Here is a 27,745-nt window from a genome sequence, read left to right as displayed (position 1 = left end):
TAGGCAATATTTCTTATGATAAAAAAATGACAAATTGCATCTGACAGGAGAGAAACTATATATAAACTATAAATACCTAGTGGGAAACCATAGCTTTGGGATCCATGGGTGTGATGACTCTCACAGCTGGGCAGGCTCACTGCAGGGACTCTGGAATTAATGCCTCAAACATTGTAAGAAATATAGGATCTTATTGGAGACATGAGGCTTCTAAGCCAAGATGGACCATATGTACATGTCTCATCTCCTCGCACCTTAACTGTCAACTTAAAAGCCAGAGATTTGCTTTTTGATTGGTGTGAGGACTTCCGCAAGAAGTCTTATTAAAAAGGGACACCTGATGCTGTCATTCTGGCATGCCGCATGGCTTGCCTTCTGCTTTTCCAATTAAATCTGATGCGAAGTATGCCCTATAGAGGTCCTGTGGGTCAGAATTTTCAGAGACTCCCTTGTGGGTATTGCAGTAACTCAGTACACAATAGGATCCCTAATACAGAATGGTGGTGAATAAGTATGTGTTTCATGATTGATGGGAAAGTCATTGCTCTCAGAGTCATGTTCATCTCTGCCACCATGGAGATGAACCTTCAATGCCACAACATAAAGCAGATATACAATAGTAAGAATGTCATGAACATAAGGTAATACATGAAATACTTGTGATCTCCTTAGAAGAAAGTGAGAAAGAAAAGTAGCTCAGAGCAGTCTGTGCTATGTGAGGTATGTAAAATTAATCAGGCCCAGAGAGACATGAGTATGAAACTTCAGCATACTCCTGGTGCACCCATTCCCAGGGGCAATTATTTGAAGGCATTTTGTTCTTTCTTTGCTTCTCTGTAGTTTCCAGACTAGCTGATAAATTACCTAAAATGTTATCACAAGTTGCACAATGTGACCCTCACTCATTATCTTTATGGTTCTAGAATTTGTGATACAAAGAACAATATGTATAGCCAATCACTAGCTTATGATATTTTAATGAACCAATGTAAGAACCACTCCTTTTTTCCTTTAAAATCCACTTGTAACTGCTACTAATGAAAGCATACCATCAGGGCAGCTTGAATCTGTGACTCCTGGGTTATGGTCCCCAAATTTGGCCCAAATAAATTCTCTACTAATATTAATTTTGCCCCAGTTTCTTTCTTTAGGTCAACATATCTGATGCAGCTGTCAGGATTCAGAGCAACCTCCTCACACCCTGGATCACCTAGTGACCTCTCCTGGACTCAGCACTCAGCACCAGCACAAACCTACTGTGTTTCTCTGTCTCCACATCTTTCCCTGAGTACAAAAGGCAAGTCCTACTGAATCTGAACTTCTTTCTTCTCAGTTGAGGTCTAGGCTTTATTTGGGCTGGGTTTTTTTTGTTGTTGTTGTTGTTGTTGTTTTTAAAGACTGAAGGCTTTGGTCTCCGTCTCTGAATGGGAGCTTCAGGTGAAAACCTCTGCAGAGAACTACTTTCCCTACCTCTGCCCCATGGTAGGAGGTTCAGGTCATGGTGCAGCACACCACTCTGCAGAAAATTTCTGCCTTCTCTGCCTCCACCTCATGGCAAGAGGTTCAGGTTATGGCACTGCCATTTTCCCTCTTTTTGGCCTGAAATTACATAAATTACATTCTTTTAAAATTGTAGCTGCTTCTTACTGCTTGTGATTCACAATTGTCATTTTATTTGTGACTAGTTTCTGCTAGTTTTAAGCCAAAAGATGCATGAGGTTGAACTCTCTCACCCTGAAATTTGAGAGAAACTTGCTACCTCCAAACTCAATTGAGTGCTGTAGGTGACTAAAGACTTTATGAAGATACAGAACATTTGTTCAAGATGTATCATAGTATCATAGGTCCTGTCTGCAAGAACACTTGTGATGACTTTCAGCTCAGCCAGAAGGTATGTGCGAGGGCTAGTTGCCTGGCATCTTGAACACTCTGCCACCATAAGGTGATCAGAGATTACAAGACACATGAAAAGCAAGTCATGACTCTCTGGTGACTCTTTGAGAAGTAACACTCACAAAACAGCACACTTCAACCTGATACACTGTCCTGGCCTTGGTCACATTTGAAAAGGAATTTCTAAAATTATGGGAAACTGCTCATCAAAACTGAGCTTTCCCTGAAGGGACAATCTCCCTTGGAAACACTAGCTGGGTTTTCATGTAATACCTATGAAGCTCCATCTGGCAAATACTTACGTAAATGGACCCACATGACTCAAGATGACCCCCAAATGGCCATCACAATGGCAAAAATGAGGGTGATTTAAAATTCCTAAATTAATATATTTGCACACACAATTGAAAAACAAATCACATTTTAGAACCAAACAAATTGAATGAGAGGCCTACTTTCTGTTTGTCCTGGCTGAAATCTGATTATAAGGGATTTGAAGGTTTTTGTTTGTTAAACATCTATGCTTTAAAAGCAAGGCATTTCTGCTCCCTTTTAGATCCACTTCCAGGAATTTTTCCAGTCAACTAAAACTCCTAAAACTCCTTTTTAGTTGTATGCTTGCTCCCTCTGTTTGCTTCCTTTCTTGTTGGCATGATTTTTGCTGAGAAAAATATAAAACTTCACTGGCCTTTTAGAAAGTTCTCCCCAAATTTGCTCCTCTAAGACTCGCTCTTCCATTTCCTTCTACTCTGCTCCTCCTTCCCTTTACCATCTTCAGTGCCACATGAAGAAATCTAGAAGAGCCTTCTAACATCCCGATACCCCTTGAGAAACACAGAAAAAGGTGCCATGCACACCCCTCGCTTGGAGGTTTTCTGTCATCCTTGTGGAGTTCTGAGAGTCATTTGAAGGCTCCTCTCAGGTCTAAAGCTTTGTTCTCTTCTGCATTGAGTTACCTGATTTTTTTTTGGCTTTTGAAGTAACAAGGATTACCTTGTACTATCAGACGAAACTTGATCTTTCTGTAACCTCTTTGCAGCTGGCAAGTCACTGGCAAGAACTGCAGTTTTGGAAGTGGCTGACAGCAGTTACAATGAATGGTTACTACTGCAGAGGGCCACTCATTTCTTTGTGTCTTTAGATAAGAAAGGCGCAGTTTGAACATTTGGAGGATATAGAAACCCTCATCACCAAGGGATAAAACTCTCTCGGGAAATGGGCTGATCACAGAGGGGGCTGATGGCATTGGGTCACCCACCGCCCCAGCCCCAGGGGAATGTCTTTGTAGTGAGTAGCACTGCGGAAACATTGTGTAGCCCCATCCCAAGGCATTTCCCTCTTTAGGGGGACCCAGGATTTCGTGTAAAGATGAGATCCTTGATTTTTAAAGACCTTGATGCTCTGCCTCCTGCAAACTGCTAATTTTTTGTTAGGACTGTTTGTTAATGGGCTCCTCCTGGAGCTCAGAGGTCCAGTTAGAAAATGGAGACTAAATTAGAAGCTACCTATCTAAATGAAATTGTTCTCTTATAAAGTCCTGTGGTGAATGCTTATGCTTTTGTGTTACCTTGGTATCCATTTTTAATCTTCCTCCAAGTAATATATCCAAACTCCTTAAATAATAGTAATAAAGCTTAAATTCTCTCCCTGTGCTTTGAGATGTAAACTTGCTACCCTGGGGACTGATTAACTTGCTCCATTTACAGAGGTATAGTTTAATCCAACTGTCCTTTTAAACTAGAGAATTTTACCAGTCTCATGGCTGGAATTTTAAAATCAAAGTTATAAGATTTTATTTGTGTGTATCTGTATTTTTATGTGTACATGTGCACGTGTCTGTGTTTGCATGTTGTCCACATGGTACCAAACTGACTTATAAAGAAATGAGTGTTCATAAATTAAGTAAATAAGACTAAACACTTTTCAAATTCGTAAGACTTTAGTAATCTTTGTAAACAAAACTAGTCTTTAAATTGTTGGCAAAACAGAATAGAAATGTCTTCAAGATTGACGAAATTAAATTTAACTTTAGATATTTTTACCTGGGTCTACAGGTAAGACAAATTTATACTGTCTTTGCTAGATGTTTTAAACATCCTACAGTGGTTGCTTCCATGATTTTTTTTTATACCTGCTTAATTGTTTGTGAGCCTATGTCTTTGGTTTTGAGCCTTTAGATTCTGAAATCTAGACAGGTGGCCATGGTGATGCCCGAAAACATGTGTATGTTGACAGCACTTAGTCCACCAGCTGCATGTCAGAGCCAAACCCAATGTGTCTTCTCTGGCCCAGTTATGTCTTATAACCATGCTTGAGCAGGGTAAGGGTCTCTAGGTATTGTCTTCACAGCTATGCCCTTTGTCCTAGCTTCTGCACCTGATACATAATTAAAATTTCTTACTTACTAGGTTTTTCAATGAAAATTAGAGTCACTAGGAGGTAAAATTATAGTTAATATGTAACTAAAACTACTAGATGCAAAAGAATACTTTTGTATACAGAGTACATAAGAAAAGAAGGATATGTTTTTTGGTAAAGAAGGTTATAAGAAAGAAGGTTATAAGAAGGTTATAAGAATATGGTTTTGATTAAAGGAAAAGTAATTTAGCTTAGAGGTTATTTGAAGGTTATTTTAAATTAAAGGAATAAAAAAACCAAATGGATATAGAAAGTTTGGGAAAGAAAGAATTAAATTGTAAGAGGTTATAAAAGTTTTATAGAAATCTTATCTTGTGTGGTTAAAGCTGATTGAGATTGGATAGATCTATTTGTAAGGTTTTATTAAAATTACTTTCACCATTAATAATACAAAGGTAGAATTTGGTTTTCTCTTGTGAATAAGATTTTTGTATAATATTAATAAGAAGTAGTAAAAGGATTTCATCTTTTGAGTAAACTGCAAAAAAAAAATAGGGAGAGAAGGAGAGAGAGATTCTATTGGTCTCATGCTGTCTTTATTAAGTCTTGATGTTTAAAAAACTGAATCTCCTCTATCAAAGATAAGAGATTTTTGTTTCATTTTGTTTTTTTGCTTTTTGAAATATTTTAATCATCACTTTGGCTAAATAAATGATTCCATTTTGATCCAGGGTTTTAAACCTTTAATATTTAATAAACTTCTCAAAATCAAATTTCAAATTCTAAATTAAGTCTTTTCATCAGGAACTAACTTTTGGACATCCCAAAAAGAACCCCTGGAAGTTCCAAAGAGAGATACTAGGCTTATTCAGTATGTAAAAAATCATACAGAAAACACCGTCAAATAAGAAATGGCATTTAGCTTTGTGGTATATATATATAAATGTGTTAGTGTGTCCCAAAATTGTATGAGATTACTAAAAATCTAATATATCTTGGTATATGTTATCAGTCATAATTATGATTAGTATGTTGAATTGTAGGCAACAAAAAAAGAAAATGCACAAATTTCCTTGTCAATTGCATCTTTAACCATGGCCATTTTAATACTTGTCTTATTCTTTCTTGGAAAGTTCCTTCCAGTCTTCCCAGTGACCAAGGAACCTATTTCACTAGACAAATAACTCAGTCCATTTGTAACATATGGTCAATTTTTCAGCATTTCCACTGGGCATACCCCCCTCCATCTTCCAGACTAGTAGAACACACAAATGGGATAATAAGAAAATAAATTGACAAAGCTTATAGAAACATTTAACTTTCCCTGGCCTAAGGCTCTTCCATTGTTATTGCTTAACTTACATTCTACCCAATTGCAAAACATCAGCTTTTTCCCTTTAAAATGATACCAGGAAGCCCCATGTGCCTGCAAGAGCAAGAAGGAGTCTACAAACCAGCTCTCCTTAAAGATGATATTCTTCATTATTGCCAAGGCATTAAAAAGCATTTCATTAAAAATTCTAAATTAATTGAGGATTCTTTTAACAGGAAGCTCTTGGGAGTTTATGATATCAAATCTCATGGCTTCCAACTTTGAGAGTTTTGGATTCCCTCTAATCATGTTGGAAGAAGCTATATCAAGTATTGTTTATCAATACTTGTGCAGCTAAACTCAAAGGCATTGACTCATGGATTTACATTTCTCATTTTAAAAAGGTAGCCCTGCGTGAGTAGGCATCTTCCATCATCAGAGATCTCCAACTGAAGCTGACCTGCAGCCAGTCACCTGGTTCTTCAGACCAGAACGAGAAATTGAAACTCAGTTTAAAAAGATCACTCAAAAGGCTAAATGGCTACAAGACAACCCATGGTTGGAAAGACAGACCCCTTATATGATTTATTTGACTGGTTACCTTCAGGTATAGGAATATTTCTCACATTTGGGTTTCAAATTGTTTAATTAGTAATTGTCCTTATTTGTGTCATATTTTTGATTCTTAAATCGATTATGCTTTGCATTTCTCTATCTAAAGTGTTTGACAGAAACTAAACTCACGATAGCTAGATGCATAGAAATTAATCAACACACCATACTTCCTTTGTAAGTGGATGAAATCCTAACTGAGACCCAATTCCTCTGTCCCTTTGTGTTGCCAGTTAATTTAGCCTAAGACTTTACTAAATTCTTAAGCTGTAGTGCCTCTCCTCTTTCCCTCCAATGTAGAGAGAGATTACCCGGGAATGAGCCTTCCTAGCAATGTGGGGAAAAGCTACATTTAAAATGTTGATTATCAATGCTTTCAGAAGAGGAAGATCTCAATCAAAAGGGGGAAATGAGAAGAAAAGTAGCTCAGAGATGTCTGAGCTATGTGAGGTATGCAAAATGTATCAGATCCAGAGAGACATGAGTATTGAAAGCCCACTTGTAACTCTGCTAATCAAAGCATATATTCATGGCAACTTGAATCTGTGTCTCCTTGGTTGCAGTCCCCAAATTTGGCCCAAATAAATTCTCGACTTATGTTAATTTGCCTCAGTTTCTTTCTTTAGTTGACAAAAGGCACTATGAAAATCAAAATATTCTTTGGTATTGTCAGGGTTGCTAGCTTTATTTCCTCTGAATTTTAATAACCTTTTTTTATTTCTAGATATGAGATAATCTATTTTTTGTTTTATCACAGACATATATATTAGTAGTTCCTCTTTTTAAAATTACAGGTTTACATGTATTAAATGTGACAATTTCCCCTCTATATCTGTTAACTATACGTATCCATCATATGTCACAAATCAAAACAAAGGGAACTGTCAAATACCATTAGAGAACTTGGTAATCACAAAGTAGACAAGAATAAAAAGTGGAAATTCCAAAATCATTCTAGAAAAGAGGAAAAAAATAGGGATACTTAAGAATTAAAGATACTTAAAACAAACTTTAAATACATAAAGCAAACTAAGAGTAGCTCCTGAACAGCTTCCACATGCATATAAATTAATCTACCTGTTATGTCTGTGGGAAAACAGTATATTACCTTTTCTTCCCACATAAACTTTCTTTCTAAACTTTTTTTGACCCTTTAAATGGAATAAATCATTTTCATTATTTGGTTATGAAATATACAGAAGGTACTGGGGAAACAACAATGGAAGAGGCAGAAGCATTCTTGGCCCTCAGGAAACTTACAGTCTACCGGGCAATACCAACATTGAATGAGCAATTACAAGTACAATACAAAAGGAGCCTACACTTGGGGAGCTAACCTCTCATGGAGGGATGAGATTTAAAACTATTTTTATTGCCATCCTATGCATTATTAAGGAAATAGGGAAAGCTCAGGAAAGAATTACATTAAAACAACATTTGAAGAAGGGTAAAGCAGAAAGGGAAAACCACAGCTTTAGACTTGAAATAGACAACCTATTCCAGTCCAAGATTTCAGGTGCTTTCAAAAAGTAACTGAAACTTTATTTTTACTTAATTCCTTTATTTATATATATAAACCTCAAATTAAGCCAAAAAGCATGCTATGAGACCCAAAAAAACTCACATCCTACTCAACAAACCAAAAGTGTTTAGGACTTAAATGGGACAAAAGATTTCAATAGCACTAACAGCTCAAGGAATGTATGTTAAACCTTTTGTTTTACATCCAGAAAATTAGAAAACTGGGCTAAATATTGTATATATCAGAAGGTTTTAAAAATAATTTGTATGATTTAATGTTACCAAAGAAAGCTTACTCATTTAAAGACATTTTTATACCAGCCCTTTACATCATCAGTGGAAACTTGTTTATTAAGAGGGAGTAGTATGGGGGCCGGGCGTTGTGGCTCATGCCTGTAATCCAGCACTTTGGGAGGCCGAGGAGGGCGGATCATGAAGTCAGAAGATCAAGACCATCCTGGCAAACACGGTGAAACCCCATCTCTACTAAAAATACAAAAAATTAGCCAGGCATGGTGGCGGGCACCTGTAGTCCCAGCCACTCGGGAGGCTGAGGCAGGAGAATGGCGTGAACCCGGGAGGCGGAGCTTACAGTGAGCCGAGATCGCGCCACTGCACTCCAGCCTGGGCGACAGAGCGAGACTCCGTCTCAAAAAAAAAAAGAGGGAGTAGTATGAGATACAGAAATAGCATAAGCCAAAATCTCACACTTAATCCTTTAGTGTTAATTGGATTTCAGAGTGAGTAAAGTATTACCACAAATCACAGCAATGGGACAAAACACTGCTTTGTTTTAAAACTGCACATGTGCTTTGTTCCCTGAGAACCTTTGGTTTAGACTTTTTGTACAGTAAACCATTTCATTAAATATGGTTAGGTTCACAGTCTAAGACCTTAAGTGACACACTCGATGACAACATTCTTATAAATTATAGCCAATTATATGGCACGATCTCAGCTCACTGCCATCTCCACCTCCCAAGTTCAAGGGATTCTCCTGCCTCGGCCTCCCAAGTAGCTGGGACTACAGGTGTGTGCTACCATGCCCAGATAATTTTTGTATTTTGAGTAGAGACGGAGTTTCACCATGTTGGCCAGGCTGGTCTCAAACTCCTGACCCCAAGTGATCTACCTGCCTCCGCCTCCCAAAGTGCTGGGATTACAGGCATGAGCCACTGCGCCTAGACTTCTCTAGATAAACTTTCAATGAGCCTAATATGAAAAGTAGTCCAGTGAACCTAGTATTTTATGACATACTTTTTCATCCTAAGCATACATGTATTTGTCATTTGAATTCAAATTATCAAAAAGGGGTGGGGAATACACAACATCTCTTACTGAGTTTGAGTTATAAAGCCCATATACTCATTTGGCCACTAGCATTACCATTTGCAGATATTGAACAGCTTTGCAAATAAAATTGTTCAGTATATCAATGACTAGATAGCTGGCTTGGATTGATAAAGCTGTAGGGTTTTGTTTTTTTTAAAAAGACATACACACACAAAACTGTAGTTTCCCAGAGGATAAAACTAAAATATTTAACAATCTGCAATTCTAATTTATTTTCCAGGCATACACGCAAAATTGACCAAGAGCCTATAGGAGCATATTTAAACAGCTACAATTCGATGTATGCATTCTAACCACAGTCAGAGTTCTATTTTTCTAAGTATTTAAGAAAAACCTATAAGTGGGCATAGAGAAGAAAGAAGCAAACTAGCAAGCTATCTTGCGTTTAACTCTATATAATCTTCTCCACCTATGAGTTTATGTCTCAATAGATAGGAACTAAATAATATGGTCACAATTGCCTACATTGGTGCCACTTCTTCTGTGGCAACAGAAGAGAACATCCCTCAAATGGTGAAGGATGGATAGGTGAAATCCATCTTCATATGCCTAGAAGACAAATTATCTGTCTAGGACACTTATCACAGAGCAAATGCTTACCATTATTCAAATTCAGTAGAACTAGTGGAACTCTTGTACAACTACTACTTGTTTACTGAATTTGTAATTGTTCCACTATTGTCAGTTCCATGAGGACATGCACAAACTGCATCTTTATCTTTTTACCTCTAGGTTTTGCATAGAGCCTAGTATATAGAAAATTTACTCAATAAATGAATGAATGGACAAACGGTTGAATGAGTTGCAGTGTGGTAGCAAATTAGTCTCAGTAGCTACTGAAGATACAGCTGCTGTATCAGTTAGGATGTTTTCAGGTACATCAACACATGACAGAACAGTAGACCAAAATGGGTTAAATAAAGTAGAAGCGTATTATCTCATTTAAAAAGAAAATTATTCCAACATCGGAACAGGGATTCAATTATGTTATATGGGTTGAGATTCTTTCTGTCTTTCCCGTCATTAAACCTCGGAATGTTAGCAATGTCTGCCTTCATGATCATAAGACAGGTGCTGAAGTTCCAACATCGTATCATCGTGAGAATAAAAAATACTCACAGAATCCCAGCACTTTGGGAGGCTGAGGTGGGTGAATTGCCTGAGCTCAGGAGTTCGAGACCAGCCTAGGCAATGTGGCGACACCCCATCTCTACACAAAATACAAAAATTAGCTGGGTGTGGTGATGCACACCTGTGGTCCCAGCTACTCGGGAGGTTGAGGCAGGAGGATCACTTTAGCCCAAGATTTTGGGGCTACAGTGAGCTACAGTGATGTGCCACTGCACTCCAGCCTGGGTGACAGAGTGAGACCCTGTCTCTACCAAAAACAAAAACAAAAACAAAACCCACAGCAGAAAGGAAGGAAGTGAAAGGAAAACAAAATTTTTTCTAGAGATCCTTCATGCTACCATACTTTTGCTTATCCCTCACGGGCCAACATGCTTCACTGGTCCATTGTTAGATGGATCACCAACAAGAATAATGGAATTTCCATAATTGGCATAGAATAGGTCTCTATGGAGGGAACAGAGAAAAAACAGATGCACTCATCCTGCCCTACACTGCCAAATGAGCAAAGTAAAAATTCTATCTATGTGCAATAGGAAAGAATAACTGTAACCTGCAGTATTTGCATAGCTGACATATAGCACGATATATAGCAGATCCTGAAAAATAAACATACTCTCAAATTATTCATTCACTCACATAACATAGATTTGTTGAGCACCTACCATGCAGCAGGCACTGTTCTCTATACCTGAGAGACATCAGAGAATATAATGTAACTTCTAAACCTCATGGAGTTTACATGCCAAAGGAGGAAGACAGATGATAAACAATTAGTATAATAAATAATTATATTTTATATATATATATATACACACATATATGAAAGTGACAAGTAGTGTTTAAAAAAAAATCACACTAAGATGGGTCCAGGTGGAAGTTTCAAATAGGGTGATCAGAGAAGACCTCCTTGAAAAGTGACAATAATTTCAAGGAGAAGGGGCCAAAAATTAAGACACCCTCTCACCTGAAAAGCTGATTTCTGCATTCTAAATGGCAAAAGTTCAGATTATTGCCTTCCCAGTAAAGCCTAATTATTCAGATAGCCTCGAGATGGCTGCTATTAATGTGAAAGAATATGTCAGAGAAAGAGCAAGAAAGCAAACGCTGAAGTACTATTTAGAAAACATCCAGAAAATGTTTTGGTTGTGCTTACAGGCACCTTGGAAGCAAATAAACTTAGAATTTACTGAGATTGAGGAAACTGTGTTGCTAAAGAATCTATGAGCCTAAGAACTAAATAGCCTTGTGACTCTATGGGCCTACAAACTAAGCTGTAAAATATATGCAGCTTTCAAGAGGAACAAATTCCCCAAAGCCCTCTTAGATCTGATCAAGAAGAATAATAGGCAAAGAAGTTACTTCCAGAGAGCACAGCAGGGGGCCAGAGACCAATGGACAAGAATTTACTCCCATAAAGCAGAAATAAGGCCCAATCAAGGAAGTTCCTTCACTACTAAGACAGAGGTCTTTGACCCCCACCCTGTCAAGCTGGTTTCTATCAGTGCTATGGACCAGTGACTGCTGTGTTTCTCCTTCTTCCCTTTTCTGAATAGGAGTTTTAATTGCAGTTATCCTGTCTCTGGTCCACCATTTATTCTGGTGGGAGGAAGGGGTGACAGAAAGAGAGGAAAAGTATTTTACCTTCAACTTATAGGTCACCAGATAACTAGGAGCTACCTATGGATGTGAGTGAGAGGACTGATCATCACCAATCAACATACCTATGGATGCTGAGCTGGATGCAGCAGCTGAATATAACCTTGAATTGTCTCCCTGGGGGAAGGGGTGAATGTGCTCCTTGGGGCTTGCCCAGAGAGAGGATGAGTATGAGAAGGATATACACAGAAACTTGACAGCCAGAGTTTCAGGCTGTGGGAGAGACAGCTAGTCATCTACTAAAAATTATCCACTCGTTATTCCTAGGCACAAAAATAGGTTACATTTCCCCGTCTCCCTCACAGACCGATGTAACCACGTGACTAAGTTCTCAATAATGAAATGTGAAATACGAGTAGATGTGGTATGTGCCTGCCTCTTCAGGAACGGGCCTTTTAAAAGAGGTGTGCTTCCTCCACACTATCCCCCTTTCCAGTGGCTGAAATCTGGATGCAATCCTGACCTTGCATCAGATGACAAGGTCCTAGGGGTTGGAAGAAACCTGAGTCCTTAAATCACCATGTGAAGGAGAGCTACTACCAACCTGGGGTACCTACCTTCAGTTGTTGCATGAGGGAAAACCATTTTCTTGTTTATTAAGTCACTGAATTTCTAAGTCAGGGTTTATAAGAATTTATCCTCCACTAACACACATATTTTGCTAATGTATAAATTATCTCCTATATATTTTAAGATGGCAAAAAAGAATATAATACACTTTGGAAGCCTTTCTTTCAAAATAGCTAAAATGTTTTCAGTTTTGAAACCTACATTTTCCAATTATTTTGAAAACAAATACTACGGTGGGATCCCTTATTACAGACTATAGATAATGAATTATTAATATGCTTAACATACAAGATTTAGCAAAATAGTGAAAAAAGCAAGAAATAAAAGTTATTTGCCAATGTGGTACTTAGACATCTTCATGGTGCTACAGCAATTGAAATGCAAATGTATTCCATTGCCATTAAAAACTCTTTCCAAATGCAATTACTTAATGCCTTTCACTTATACTAAGCAGTAAATTTCTCAAGAGGAAGGACTTTGTTTTGCTCTCTACTGTGTAACTAATATCCGGCACAGTATCTCACATATAATGTGCATTTAATAAATAATTACTGAATGAATAACTCAATGATTGATTGAATGAAGGAATTTCATTTTTCATTGGTTTTAACTTTTGTGAAAAAAAAAGTTTAGTAGAAATTCAAAAAGCAGAAAAGCAAAAAAGTTGTACTTTTTTTTGCTACCCTTAATGCTGATAAATGGAAGTAAATATGGCCTGAGAAAGCCTCTCTATTTCCATACTTGAGTCCTATTGGACAAACCATAACCTAACACAGTAGGTAGACAAGACTGAACACCTAACTTAGGAGAATGCTTCTGTGGCAATAGCTGAATCTCAGCCAATCCCAGGAGCCATACTTTGGCCACTCACACACTGCTCAATGTTCCAACTGTGTTCAAATAAGGCAAATGCCAAGCTGTAACCAATCCAGCTGTTTCTGTACCTCGCTTCCATTTTCTGTGTGTTACTTTCTTTTTTTTCCTTTTTTTTTTTTTTTTCTATAAATTGCTCTGACCACGAGGCATCCCTGGAATCTCTATGAATCTGCTATGATTCTGGAGGCTGCCTGATTTGTGAATCATTTTTTTCTTGCTCAATTAAACTCCATTAAATTTAATTTGTCTAAAGTTTTTCTTTTAACAATGCTATAATTCTCTCATCATCAAACTTCAAAATTGTATCTCATTCAATGGGTACACCAATAGTAAACTCAGAAACATGTCTGGATTTTAATTTCTAGCTTGAGTATTCTATACCCAAAGACTGATACTTATACAATGGAATATAAAAATAAACCTCTGGTAAATTATGAAACAGACTTTTCTAACTTCAGACATCAATACTAAACTTTCCTTTTATCACCTTGAATTTAACAGGGGGAACTGTGCACATTACTGAAGACTGGATTTGGCTCACAGCAGAAACAAAAAAAAATCAATAGCTTGGTAGTTAACTCCCAATCTTCTCCCAGAAATGCCAGCACAGAATTTATCCACAGACTAGAAACAGGTTTGCGTTGTTCTGCTTGCAAAACAAGACAATGGATCAGCAACCAGCTTACCCATAATGTCAGCATTACTAAAACTATAGGTAATAAATCCCTTTAATGCAAATATCTGTATCTCAAATTTTCAGAGGGATGCTTGTCTAAGCTTAAGAGGAGCCATAATTTTAAGAGTGATATTTTCTTCAGGGTTAAAGATTCCAAGAGAGCAGCGCTAGACTCCCTGTGTAGAATCTTATAAGAATTACACTTTTAGAAAATGGATGAATAAAACTGAAATAAGCCTGCCAAATTGAGACGGGGTTTCACCATGTTGGCCAAGATGGTCTCCATCTCCTGACCTGGTGATCTACCTGGCTGAGCCTCCCAAAGTACTAGGATTACAGGTGTGAGCCAACACCCCCAGACTCAAATATATTCTTTAATCCAGCATTTCATCTAAGATTAAAAATTTAATTGTCAGTGTTTATTAATCAATTTTAATTTTTAATGTGATTCATTCATTTAATAAATATTGAGCACTGCAGTAGAGATTGCTTGCTGTAAGTTGCAGTATCTATGCTCCCTCTTTTAGAAGCCCTGACTTTTAGCTGGCCATATGGTCACCTGGAATAAAGATGTGGTCCCCAAGCCCCCACCTCAGTTTGAGTCTAGGAGACGGAGATTGCAATAAATCAAGATTGCACCACTGAACTCAAGCCTGGGTGACAGAGCAACTCTGTCTCATGGAAAAAAAAAACAAAGCAAAATGCATGCCTAAGAACTTTGAAGATCAGAGTCACCACACTCACCCTAGCTGCTCAATTCTAGACTTCAACACAAGAGAAAATAATAAAGTCCAACTTTTTTTTTTTTTTTTTTTTTTTTGAGACAAGGTCTCACTCTGTTGCCCAGGCTGGAGTTCAGTGGCACGATCCCAGCTAACTGCAGCCTTGACCTCCCATACTCAAGCAATCCTCCCACCTCAGCTTCCTGAGTAGCTGGTACTACAGGCCTGCGCCACCACACCCGGCTAATTTTTTTGTAGAGATGGGGTTTCACCATGTTGCCCAGGCTGGTCATGAATTCTTGGGCTCAAGTGACCCTCCTGCCTCAGCCTTCCAAAGTGCTGGGATTACAGGCAAGAGCCAGCATGTCTGCCCATGTCTAACTTTTTATGTCACTGTTACTTGGGGATTTTTATATTACTTGCAGTGAAACTTAATCCTACTGGATTCAAACACAAATTACAAGATATTATAATTTGTAAGTGTTAAATACAAGATGAGTAAGGCAGAGTTTCTGCATACAAATCAGCTTAAAATTTAGCAATAAATAATGATGCAGAAAGAGTACCAGACTGGATTATGACAGATTTTTCCTGTTTAATAGGTTTCAAACCAATTCCCTTCCTCTGGTGACAGCAATCACTTTCCTTTTGGGAAACTTGTCTTCCATATCTTGAGATCAAATTTTAATTCCTATACCCCCACACTTGAGCCAACTTCAATTATTTGGGAATGGAGGAAGAGCTGGAAATGTAATAGAGCCTGGCCAATTAAAGTACTAGCAATTGTGATTGATTCAGAGACAAGCATATGAATCACATTTGGCCATTCAGAATCCCGCTGTATTAATCAGCTATCACTGCAAAATGTTGCATAATTGTACAACCCCCAACTCAGTACTTGTATTAATCTGTTCTCACATTGCTATTAAAAACTACCTGAGACTGGGTAGTTTTTAAAGAAAAGATGTTTAATTGACTCACAGTACCACAGGCTGTACAGCAAGCATGGCTGGAGAAGCCACAAGAAACTTAAAATCATGGTGGAAGGTGAAGGGGAAGCAAGCACATCTTCACACAGTGACAGGAGAAAGAGAGTGCAAAGGGGAAAATGCTACACACTTTCAACCATATATCATGAGAACTCACTATCACGAGAACAGCAAGGGGGAAATCCACCTCCGTGATCTAATCACCTCCCACAAGCTCCTTTCCCCAACATTGGGGATTAGAATTCAACATGAGATTTGGGTGGGGACACAGCCAAACCATATCAGTACTTTAATAACAAACATCATGGATCTATAGGTCAGCTGGGGCAACCCAGCATTAGGCTGCAAGTTGGACCCTTCAATCTGTTTGATCTCTACATCTCTCTCATCTTTCTTGGACCAGCAAATACCTGGATGAAGGTCTTCTTGGGACATAGGACAGAGATAAAGAAGCCAAGCTAAGGCATACAACCACATTTAAGGTCTCTGCTCATTGTCATGTTCATTAATATCTCATTGGGATGGGGAAATATATTCTGCTCACTACAGTGAACTATAAGGTCACATGTAAGAGAAAGGGGGTGAAGAAGTGGAAATAATAATTCAATCAATCGGTCACACCATCTTGAATTTCTAGTACCTTCAGGATCATGGTACCAGAAGGCTTTGAGCCTGGGGCTACATATGCCAACCTTCCTGGCTAAATGGAAAAAGCACCTCTCTAACTGGAGAGAATTAGATAACATAGGAGGAGAAACAAATAGGTGAGAGATGGGTGGATGACTATATCTAATATACTAAATCCTTTATTTTAAAAATGGGGCCATGTCAGAAAAACATACTAACAATAGTAGTGGTATGGGCAAGCATTGTGGGAATTCAAGAAAGTAAAAGGATTAGAGATATTTTTGTAGCAGACATTCATTTGAATTGGACTTTAAATGATGAGAAAAATTTTCACCATTGTAGAGGTAGTGCAATGATTTTCAGAAAAAAACATTATACGATCTCTCTAACAGATATTGTTGGTCTCCCTCATGGAGACCTACTAGGGCAGTGCAGATGGGAGATGTGGGGTTGGAGCCCCCACACAGAGTGCCCTCTGTGATACTGCCTAGTGGAGTTGTGATAAGAGGGTCACTGTCCTCCAGATCCCAGAATGGTAGATCCACTGACGGCTTTCACCTTGCACCTGGAAAAGCTGTAGGCACTCAAAGCCAGCTCATGAAAGCAGCCTCAGGGGCTGTACCTTGCAGAGCCATGTAGGCAGAGCTGCCCAAGACCTTGGGAGCCCACCCCTTGCATCAGCATGCCTTGGATGTGAGACATGGAGTCAAAGGAGTTTATTTTGGAACTTTAAGATTTAATGGCTGCCCCGCTAGATTTCAGACTTGCATGGGGCCTGTAACCCCTTTATTTTGGCCAATTTCTCCCTTTTGGAATGGGACTATTTACCCAAAGTCTATATCCACATTGTATGTTGGAAACAACTAACTTGCTTTTGATTTTACAGGCTCATAGGTAGAAGGGACTTGTCTCAGATGAAACTTTGGACTTGGGCTTTTGAATTAATGCTGGAATGAGTTAAGAATTTGGGGGACTGTTGGGAAGGCATGGTTGTGATTTTACATGTGAAAAGGACATGAGATTTGGGAGGGGCCAGGGTGGAATGATATGGCTTGGCTCTGTGTCCCCACACAAATTGCATCTTGAATTGTAATCTTCACATGTCAGGGGAGGGGCCTGGTGGGAGGTGACTGAATCATGAGGGTAGACTTTTCCCTTGCCGTTCTCGTTATAGTGAGTGAGTTCTCATGAGATCTGGTTGTTTGAAAGTGGGTGGCACTTCCTCCTTTGCTCTGTCTCTCTCCCCTTCTCCACCATGGTAAGACATGCTTTTTTCCCCTTTGCCTTCCGCCATGGTTGTAGTTTCCTAAGGCCTCCATGCTTCCTGTGCAGCCTGTGGAACTGTGAATCAAATAAACCTTTTCTTCATAAATTATCTAATGTCAGGTAGTTCTTTAGAGCAGTGTGAAAATGGACTAATATAGCTGTTATTACAAAATAGTCAAAATATTTAAAAAATTAAAGTTTATTGAGTAAAAACTTTATAGCAAGTTAAGGTTAATTATTGATAAAAGAAAAATTTATAAAATAAACAGTGTAGTATACATGTACAGTGTTTATAAAGTCTACAGTGATTTTTAGTAATGTCCTAGCCCTTCACATTCAGTCACCATTTACTCACTGACCCACTCAGAGCAACTTTTACTCCTGCAGCCTCCATTCATAATCAGTGCCTGATATACCATTTTTTTATTTTATACAGTGTTTTTACCATACCTTTAGTATGTCTAGATACACAAATACTTACCATTGCCTTATAATTGCCTATAGTATTCAGTATAGTCACATGCTGTACAGGTTCAAAGCCTAGGTCTTTGAATAGTCAAGGATTTTACCTTTAACTAACTACAATTCTTACTAATTTAGTAACTCAGTGAAGTGTGCAAAAATGTGTTATAAACTATAAAGTGATATACAATGACTAGTTTTGTAATTAGCTCTTGGCCTAAAACAGACATTACTTTGACTTTAGGCTTAGTTAGGAATCTGTATTAATCTGTTCTCACACTGCTAATAAAGACATACCCAAGACTGGGCAATTTACAAAAGAAAGAGGTTTAATGGACTTACAGTTCCAATTGGCTAGGGAGGCCTCACAATCATGGTGGAAGGTGAAAAGCGCATCTCACATGGCGGCAGACAACCAAAATCTAGAAAATATGAATTCTAGGACACTGAAACACAGACAGTACAAACATGTGATCCATAATAGGAAAGAAACAAATGAGAGGAGACCTATGATTACCCTGATTTTACACCTGGAAATACTTTCAGACCATGGTCCACATAAGGAAATCCAAGCAAAGTTGCTCTGGGGAGAAAAAGATTTGAGTTTGGGAAGTCTAAGACGGGCTGGAATTTGCAATAAAAAGTGGCAGAAAGGAAAAACTATACATAGAAAGTTTCAGAATACTCTTTAAGTCTTTGGCTGAATACTAAGCTGTGCATGTATGGGGCGAGACTTTACAGAAAATTTAAATACCAGGGCAAAAAAATAACTATCACCGAAAGAACAATTACTGGGGAACTACAAACTGAACACCTGCTGGAACTCACAGGGACAGGAGTCATTTGAGTTTTAATCAACTAGAGTGCAGAATCTTTATTAAATACCCATGACATACAATAGAGCGTCTAAGAAGCCACTCTTCAAGGACTGGACTAAGATATCCATATTACAAAATGATAGTGTAGACTTTCACAAGGTTTACAAACAAGTCTCTAAAGAAGCAAGCTGATCAGCCACTGAGTAACATCTTCCCAAAATAAATCTCAACCTTCTTTAAAAATTTTGACATGCAATCTTTTTAATGCTGGCATAACTAACACAAGTTTAATGGCTTGAAACAACACCCATTTATTATCTCACAGTTCTGTAGGTAAAAATTCCAGTACAGCATGATTCAGTTGAATCCTCTATTTAGAATCTCATAAGGCTAAAATCAAAATGTTGGGAGATTGTTCAAATGAGCTTCCCAATCCATGCAGGCTGTTGGCTGAATTCTGTTCCTTGCAGTTTAAAGACTGTGGCTCCCATTTCCTTGCTGGCTACCAGCTGGAGACCAGTGTTTGCTCCTAGAGCAATGGTGGGTCAAGTCCCTCTCATGCTTCCAATCACTTTGACTTTCTCTTTGCTACATTTCTCTGAGCTTACTCGGAGAAAGATCTCTGGTTATAAGGGCTCATGTGATTAGACTGGGCTCACCCCAATAATCCAGGAAAACCTATTTTAAAGTTTATAACCTTAATTGTATCTACAAAGTCTCTTTTGCTATGTTACATACATATTCAAAAGATCCAACAATTAGGGTGTGGACATCTTTTTCTTTTACTTTTTCTCTTTTTTTTTTTTTTTTTTTTTTTGAGACAGAGTCTTACTCTCTCACCCAAGCTGGAGTGAAGTGGCACAATCTCAGCTCACACAACATCTACCTCTAGGACTCAAGCCAGTCTCCCACCTCAGCCTTCTGAGTAGATGGGAATACAGGCATGCACCACCATGCCTGGCTAATTTTTGTGGGGTTTTTTTGGTAGAGATGGGGTTTCACAATGTTGCCCAAGCTGGTCTCGAACACCTAGACTCAAACGATCAGCCCACCTCAGCCTCCCAAAGTGCTAAGATTACAGGTATGAGCCCCCAGGCCCCACTGATTCCCTAGCGTTGGAGGTGAAGCTTGGTTGGGGAGCGGGGAGCAAGGGGTTGGAGCTTAGTTATGGATCCCTGATGAATGGCTTGGTGCCATTCTCTAGGGTGTGAATCAATTCCCACTCTTAATTCCCAATGGAACTAGTTTTTAAATAAAATAAAATAAAAAATAAAAAAATAAAGAGAGAGCAAGCTTGGAATTTCCTCCCCTCTCTCTCTTGCTTGCCCTCTGGCCACATGATCTCTGCGCACACTGGCTCCCCTTTGCCTCTTATCATGAATAGAATCAGCCTGAGGCCATCACCAGAAGCAGATGCTGGCACCATGCTTCTTGTACAGCCTCCAGAACCATCAGCCAAATAAACCTCTTTTCTATATAAATTATCCAGCCTTGGGTATTCCTTTATAGGAACACAAACTGACTAAGACAAGCAGTAAAAAGAAAGCACTGTTACAAAATACCATCGTGAATCTCAAAAACATGCTGAATGACAATAGCTCATCACAAATGAACACACACTGCTTAATTCTATGTATATGAATTCCTATAACAGACAAAATTAAAACACTTAGTCATATAAATTAGATCCCATGTTGAAGGAGCTTGACCAAGAAGGAACAGAAAGAAATGTTGGGGCTGTGGAAATGTTCTGTATCCTCACTGGGGTGGTGGTTACTCAGGTGTATATATTTGCCAAAACTCATCAAATAATGCTTTTAAAATGGGAGCATTTTATTTCTGTAAATTATTCCTTGATTTTTTTAAAAAAGCCAACAACAAGAGAGAAGAGTTTTAAGAACAGCAAGTAAACAATGTGAAATGCCATAGGAAGGAAGACGATTCTGAGAATTGAAAAGAACTTGTTTCAATTTTTAAATTTTAGTGATTTTAGAACACTTTTATTGAATCACTTCAAAAGAGTCCTTTTTAAAAGAATCCTTTTTATTGAAAAGACGGGTAGAATCCAAGATGCAAGAATTTTAGTCGTAGTTACCTAGAATGAGAAATTCGAAGAGAAAAAGCGCAGGCTTTTCATTTCAATTAGTGCATCTCAAACTTCGATGAACATAGGAATCTCCTGGGGGTCTTGTTAAAGTGCAAGTATTGATTTAGGAAATCTCAAGTGGGGCCTGAGATTCTACATTTCTAACAGGAAACCAGGTAATGTCAACGTTGCTTGTTCATCTACTACAATTTAGGTGGCAAGGACACAGATCGCTACTGCGAGGCACAAATGCCATACTTGGAGTGCTAATTTGGCCCAGAAGTTTCCAAGATCTAGAGAGTCCATTCTTAACCATCAGTTCAAGAATACCTACATGTAGATTGACAGGCCAGCCCTCTTTCTATGTGAGTGCAACCAGAACACATACATATGATGCTGTAGAAAATAACATTGATCTTAGGTCAGTAGCCTTGGGTTCAAGTCCCAGCCTTTTTCTAACCAACTGTGATAACCTGGGTCAATTACTTGTAGGCTGCAACATGAGAGAACAGTTCCTGTCTCTCCTCTGTAGGTTACTGTGAGGACTACAGTAGAAAATGTAAGTGAAAGTACTGCATGAACCAACCCTAAAAAAACCAGAACAGCTTAAACAAAAGTCAAGCAAAGAATCTGAGAACCAAGCAGGACTAAAAATAAGAGGTGCGGCTTTGGGATTTTCCCCGTGGGCGTTGAGGGATGTACCATATTGGGGGCAGGGGCGCCCCACAACAAATAATCTATTTAAAAAGCTTCTGTATTTGAAATTATGCCTCTATCATGACACCTGAATATGAACTTTTCCTTCGTTGGATACTTCAACTGGCACTTAACTGTAAGTTCAGTGACAGTATTCTGCTTCTTTCTCCTGAAGTCAAAGTGCCACCCACGCACCTCTCCCGTTCTGTCATCCACCCGCGGCTTTCCTACCCCCGCCGCCTCGGCCCCCGCCCCGGGGCAGTAGTTTGCACTATGCTGAAGGGAGAGGTGGAACGGATTCGTCTATCTACGCACCTCGACCAGGGGGGTGTGAGGAGCTACGTCTCAGGGAACGGTAAGAAACTCCGGCCAGGACGCACGGGATCACAGGAGAACTCGAGGCTAAGGTGCGGCGTCGGTACAGGAGCGGAGGCGCGGGCTTGTAGCAGCCCTGCGAGCGCGCAGGTGTGCCCGCGGCCGCGCCACCCCCCCGCAGCGTTTACGGGATGGCGCCGGCGGGAGAGGGCGGGGCCAGGCGCGCGGCGGCCGCCTCCGCTGCGGCCGGAAACAATAGTGGAGGAACCCGAGCCGCGCGGAACGGCGGTGGTGGCCCGCGGAGCCGGACGGTAAAGACCCCGCACCCCTGCTCCCATCCCACCTGAGCCCCCACCCCCAGTCCCATCGTCCCGCCTCCTTCGAGTTCCGAGCCCCGTGGCCCCTCGCGCTGCTGCGCGCCAGGATCCCCGACGGACAGACCGACGGAGAGACGGACTTGGGTCCGCGACTCCCTGGGGGCGGCCGCGCGCCCCCTACGCTGAAGGCCGGGCCAGGACCCGGCTCCCCGAGACGCTGAGGCTGGGCGGACCGGCCGCCGTGGCCCTCGGACGCTTTCTTCCCTCTGGGAGGAATCGCGGAGCGATGGGACGAGGCTCTCCCGCCCGCCGGGCTCCAGGATGCTGCGGCTCTCCCAGCTCCGACTTGGGCCCCTCCGGCGGTGCCCGGCCGGTACCCTGAAGCCGCCGCTCGGCCTTCGGTGTAGTTACCCCGGACACGGCGGGACGCCCTCCCCGGGTGTTCGGTACCCACGTGCATTTTGCTGCCGCCGACCTCCGTTCGATGCGAAGCTTCGCAACTCCGAGTTCGCGAGGCGCATCTGAGGTTCCCCCAATAAAGTTAGCAAAGCAGTGTCCCGTGCAGGTCGTTTTTCCTGTTTCTCACAGCGTTAACTAGGTTGGCAGAACCTGGTAGCTGAAAAGGCCTCGCTGCTAAGCCCTCTCTCTGATTCTTCGAGGTTGGGGGAAGAAGGAAGAGGACTAGAATGCCCGCAAACCTCTTTCCTTCAGGTCCCCTTAACCCAGTGAACTATAGGACAAAAAAGACACGGACATAGTGTCACCTATGGCCTGGCTTTAAGTTTTAGTAGCTTTGTGTCATTCCACAGGAAAAGTGCAATGTTGAAGTGCAAGTATGGCGATGCTTGTTTGATGAAGCTTTTGCTTTAGATGAGCTGAACAGCATCCTTATTTCCTAGAAGTTCCTAGTAAAGGGAACTACCCCAAAGGCAGGTTCTTGAAATTGTGTAACTTTCCTTTTCTGTTTCTTAATAGGGGCACTATGAACGAAGAGGAGCAGTTTGTAAACATTGATTTGAATGATGACAACGTTTGCAGTGTTTGTAAACTGGGAACAGACAAAGAAACACTCTCCTTCTGCCACATTTGTTTTGAGCTAAATATTGAGGGTAAGGACAGAGTATAGTTTTGATTTTATGGCATGAATTTAACACAGCTGCTTTATACTGACTGTAAGGTAAAACTAAAATATCTTCAATGATTGGAAATTGTGCTAAGTATGAATACGGTAGAGATTTATTAAAGATAAGGTTTCTGGAAATGAAGGTGCAGTTAACAGAGTTACGAATTTAAGAGAAATCTTTTTTTTTTTTTTTTTTTTTTTTTTTTGGTTGTAGCATCACTGAAGACTTTACTTAGCTCTGTAGATTGGTTGAACGAGAAATCTTTTTTTTTTTTTTTTAAAGACCCCTGCAACAACCCCATTTTTCCTAATACAGAAATAAGTATGAGTGTTGACTGGGAAACGTGTTTTCTGGTTTGAGAGCTTATTGAATTGTCAGATTTTAACAGACGTGTGTGTTTTTCATATTAAGAAGTAACATAACAATTTTTTTATTCTTTCGAGCCTATTATGCAAGTATTTGAGTGAGATGAGCCCGACTCTTTTCTCACCAGTATGATCTTATTATCTGGAAAAATATTTTAAAATTTTTAGATTAACCTCTTTTCAGTGATCACACACACAGTAATTTTTAAAAACTGAAAAGGTTTTTAAAAATTTTTTAATAATGTCCCTAAGATATATGAAGAAAAATTCTCCAAATCCAAAAAGAAACCCAAAAAGAAGCCCTATTGGAAGGATTTATTTGGGTTGGTGCAGTTAGTGTTGTCATATTAAAATTGATTTTTGGTTTAGATATTTATGAGTCATACTAAAAAAAAAACTTAATATTCCTGCAAAAAAAATTTGGCCTGTAATTTGAGTTTTGAGTTGTAACATATCAGTAGAGAGACTTTATTAAACCTCTAGATTTTGGACAGTTTCAAAATGGTTCTTTCCTTTTTTCTGTATTATATATTTGAAATTGTTCATGATCTTTATTTTCTGTTTACTAAGTATGGGGTATGAAATGTTCTTATTGTTTAAAAAAAACAGTGGGAGATTATATACCTTGAAATTCCTGTTAGGACTTGTTATTCAGAAATTATTATGGTCACCAAACAGTATGTGATGGAAGATTATGGATTTCTTGTGGATTACATAGAATATCTATAACTTTGGCTTTAATAAATGTAGTGATTATAGCTAATTTCAAAAGATGACATAACAGGAACAGTGGTGTATTCCTACAATCTCAGCTACTCCAGAGGTTAAGGTGAGAGGATTGCTTGAGCTTAGGAGTTCAAGTCCAGTTTGGGCTACATAGCAAGACCCCATCTCTAAAAAAAAAATAAAAATAAAAGGATATCTTAAAAATAAGTTTCTTTTACAGTACTTAAATCATGCTAGGGTGAAAATCCAAATTTATGTTCTTTTGAAATAGACTTGGCTTATATATTGTTGATACATTGTAGAATTTTAATTTTAGATGGGTAAAGACATTAGAAATTATCTAGTCCAAACCCTGTATTTTACATTTAAGGAAACAGCCAAAAAGTTGGACTGCCCAGGGTTGCTGTAGTGGTGATGGCAAGCTGTTGTTATGTGCCAGGCACTGTGCTAAACCCCTTATGTGGATTATCTTATTTAACTCAAGATAGCTTTGGAATGACTACTGTCATTTTCTATTTTAAATGTGATAGAACTGAACCTTGGAGACCTAAGAAATACAGTTTGAAGTCACACAGCTCATAATTGACGGTCCTGGACTGTAAAGCCTGGCAGTCTGGTTCTAGTATATGTGATCTTAATACCATTGATCTACTGTCGATAGTTATTTTATAACAGTAGGGCTGATGTTCTAATCCTAATTGGTTATCCTTGCTATTCTCTCAGCCAGCTTTTTCTAACCAGTGTTTGCTGGCAAATCATCATTAACGGAGTTCATGCCATGATCGAATTTTTCCACAGAACCCTAAATTTTCATAATTGCTTTTCTAGCTTTTTAAAATAAGCTTTTAACTGGTTCTCAGTCATTATATAGAGAATATACAAATATTACCTTAGGTACCATCTCTTAACATTTCAGCTCTGATAATATCTCAGCATGTAAGCATGGAATAAGTCCTTTGTTTTTGAAATCATAGTTCCCTTCAGTGTAAAAGACAATTCTCAATTTGAATTAGAACTATTTCGTTTAATACTCTATGTATATTAAAGGTTTTATATATTAAAATCCCAATTTAATCTTTGTAAGATAAATTAGAATCAAATAATTTCTTCTCTATCTGGTGTCAGTTCTCAGCTCTCACAAATACACATTTTCATTTTCACTACAGTGATCAGCTAGTGTATTACAACTTTTTTGTTTAAGATTATCGTAGGCCAGCACAGTAGCTCATTCCTGTAATCCCAACACTTTGGGAGGCCAAGGCAGGTGGATCACCTGAGGTCGGGAGTTTGGGACCAGCCTGACCAACATGGAAAAACCCCATCTCTACTAAAAATACAAAATTAACCAGGCGTGGTGGCACATGCCTGTAATCTCAGCTACTCGGGAGGCTGAGGCAAGAGAATTGCTTGAACCCAGGAGGTGGAGGTTGCAGTGAGCTGAGATTGTGCCATCGCACTCCATCCTGGACAACAAGAGCGAAACTCCATCTCAAAAAAAAAAAAAATTAGTTTAGAAAAGAGGAGGGAAATGAGCATCTTGAATTGCACAAAATTTTAGTTTTTATATCAGTATACAGGTCTTTAGAAATTAGTGGGGGGAAAAAGTCATAATAATTACGTACTAGAAAAATAACAAGGTGTATTTGTTGTCAGTAAATCGTTTTAAATGTTTTTGAAGTTTTCTTTCCTCTACCAAGTTCCCAACACAATGCCTGTCAATAGAATGTAAGAGGGTCTTTTTAAAAATGATATTTAACTTTACTAGTTTAGTGTAAATTTTTTTGTAGTTTGGTAGTATTGCAGTTGCCTGATTTCTTAGCTTTATAATTGCTAACTTTGGTCTAAAGCACTCTTCTCCGAGAAGAGGCTGAGTAAAAATATTCCTCTTGAGGAATAATAACAAGCTAGTTTTGAGTCCTTACATTTGTAGTAAACAATAATAATATTTTCTAATTTTTGGATTGTTGCTTACATCAAATCAACACTGGTTTCCTAATCAACTAGCCTCTTGTTTAAAAGCTGTGTGCATGCATACGTTTATAAAATGAAGACAAAGGAAGGAAGAAATAACAAAAGACAATCTAATCTTGTTGAACAGATTTTGTATTGTGGGCATGGCTCTAAGTTGGCTTTTTCTCTGACTTTACAATAATGAAAAAGAAAGGGGAGCCTACATTTTATATACTTCCAAGCCACAGGTGATATGCTTTAAGGACCTGAGAAACACACTTTGAGGACTCAGATATTTTTAAATGTTCACAAGATTGATTTTCTTTTTTAACCTATGCTTCACCATTTGATAATGGTTTGGATCTGTGTCCCCACCCAAATCTCATGTTGAAATGTAATCCCCAGTGTTCTAGGCAGAGACTAGAGGCGGAATTCACATGAATGGGTTAGCACCATCCCCTCAGTGCTGTTCTCATGATAGTCAGTGAGTGAGTTATCGTGAGATCTGGTTGCTCAAAAGTGTGTAGCACCTCCCCCCCTCACTCTCTTCCTCCTACTCTAGCCAATTCAGGTGCTGGCTCCCTCTTTGCCTTCTGCCCTGATTGTAAGTTCCCTGAGGCCTCCGCAGAAGCTGATGCTACCGTGCTTCTTGTACAGCCTGCGGAATTGTGAGCCAGTTAAACCTCTTTTCTTTATAAATTACCCTGTCTCAGGTATTTCTTTATAGCAATGCAAGAATGGACTGATACACCATTAAAATAAATTGTCTGCTTCTCAGATTAGGAGACAGATGCATAAACTTCCTAAATACTTACAGCCTTGACCCTAAGACACTATGAACTTTTTCATACATATTAGTGATCACATACTCTAATATGCATCATAGTTCAAATTGCTAAAATCTCTAAAGATATTTAATGACCAACTCACTACCATTCCCTAAGGAATGGCAAAGAGGAAGGCAGCCCAGGGTAGTTAGGAGCTAGTAATGAAACTCAACTGCAAGGTAACAAAGCCCAAAGTGAGACCTGAGCAGGAAAAGATCCGGGGTTTCAGTACTGTTGGTTCATACTATCAGTTTTCATCTTGTACCAAAATAGTGTACAAATAATTCTTAGAGCATTTCTCTCTTCCTATAATTGGCCTGCTTTCTTTTCCATAGAGAAAACCCCCCCTTTTTTTAAGCTAGCTTAGCTTAGTTTAGCTTTTTTTCTTTTCTTTATTTTATTAAAATAAGGGTGTCACTATGTTGCTTAGGCTGACCTCGAGCAATTCTCCCACCTCAGTCTCTCAGGAAGCTGAGATTACAGGTGTGCATCACCTT

General features: G+C 39.1%; 2 protein-coding genes across 9 annotated transcripts in view; one reads left to right on the top strand and one right to left on the bottom strand.

Moving 5' to 3' along the window:
• CHODL (chondrolectin) overlaps nucleotides 1-22,803 on the bottom strand; it is a 461,377-nt gene extending 438,574 nt beyond the window's left edge. The window contains exon 1 of one of the 2 annotated variants that reach the window (XM_054468643.2): nucleotides 22,711-22,803. The gene's annotated coding sequence lies outside the window, so the exon portion shown is untranslated. Of the gene's footprint in view, nucleotides 1-21,939; nucleotides 22,061-22,710 lie in introns of those variants that run through there. The other variant, XM_054468642.2, reaches the window with a different exon arrangement.
• The window catches only part of C22H21orf91 (chromosome 22 C21orf91 homolog), a 30,766-nt gene continuing 24,906 nt past the window's right edge, over nucleotides 21,886-27,745 (top strand). For 2 of the 7 annotated variants that reach the window (XM_054468640.2, XM_054468635.2), the window contains exons 1-2: nucleotides 22,146-22,250; nucleotides 23,232-23,365. In XM_054468640.2, coding sequence (XP_054324615.1) covers nucleotides 23,239-23,365 — 127 coding nt within the window. In that variant the 5' untranslated portion in view covers nucleotides 22,146-22,250; nucleotides 23,232-23,238. Of the gene's footprint in view, nucleotides 21,980-22,145; nucleotides 22,251-22,331; nucleotides 22,703-22,723; nucleotides 22,822-23,231; nucleotides 23,366-27,745 lie in introns of those variants that run through there. The other 5 variants (XM_054468637.2, XM_054468638.2, XM_054468633.2 and 2 more) reach the window with 5 other exon arrangements.

The sequence above is a fragment of the Pongo pygmaeus genome, chromosome 22 (assembly GCF_028885625.2).
Source record: "Pongo pygmaeus isolate AG05252 chromosome 22, NHGRI_mPonPyg2-v2.0_pri, whole genome shotgun sequence".
Lineage (NCBI taxonomy): Eukaryota > Metazoa > Chordata > Mammalia > Primates > Hominidae > Pongo > Pongo pygmaeus.
The sequence above is the reverse complement of the archived record's forward strand: the minus strand, read 5'-3'. Positions and strand labels throughout refer to the sequence as shown.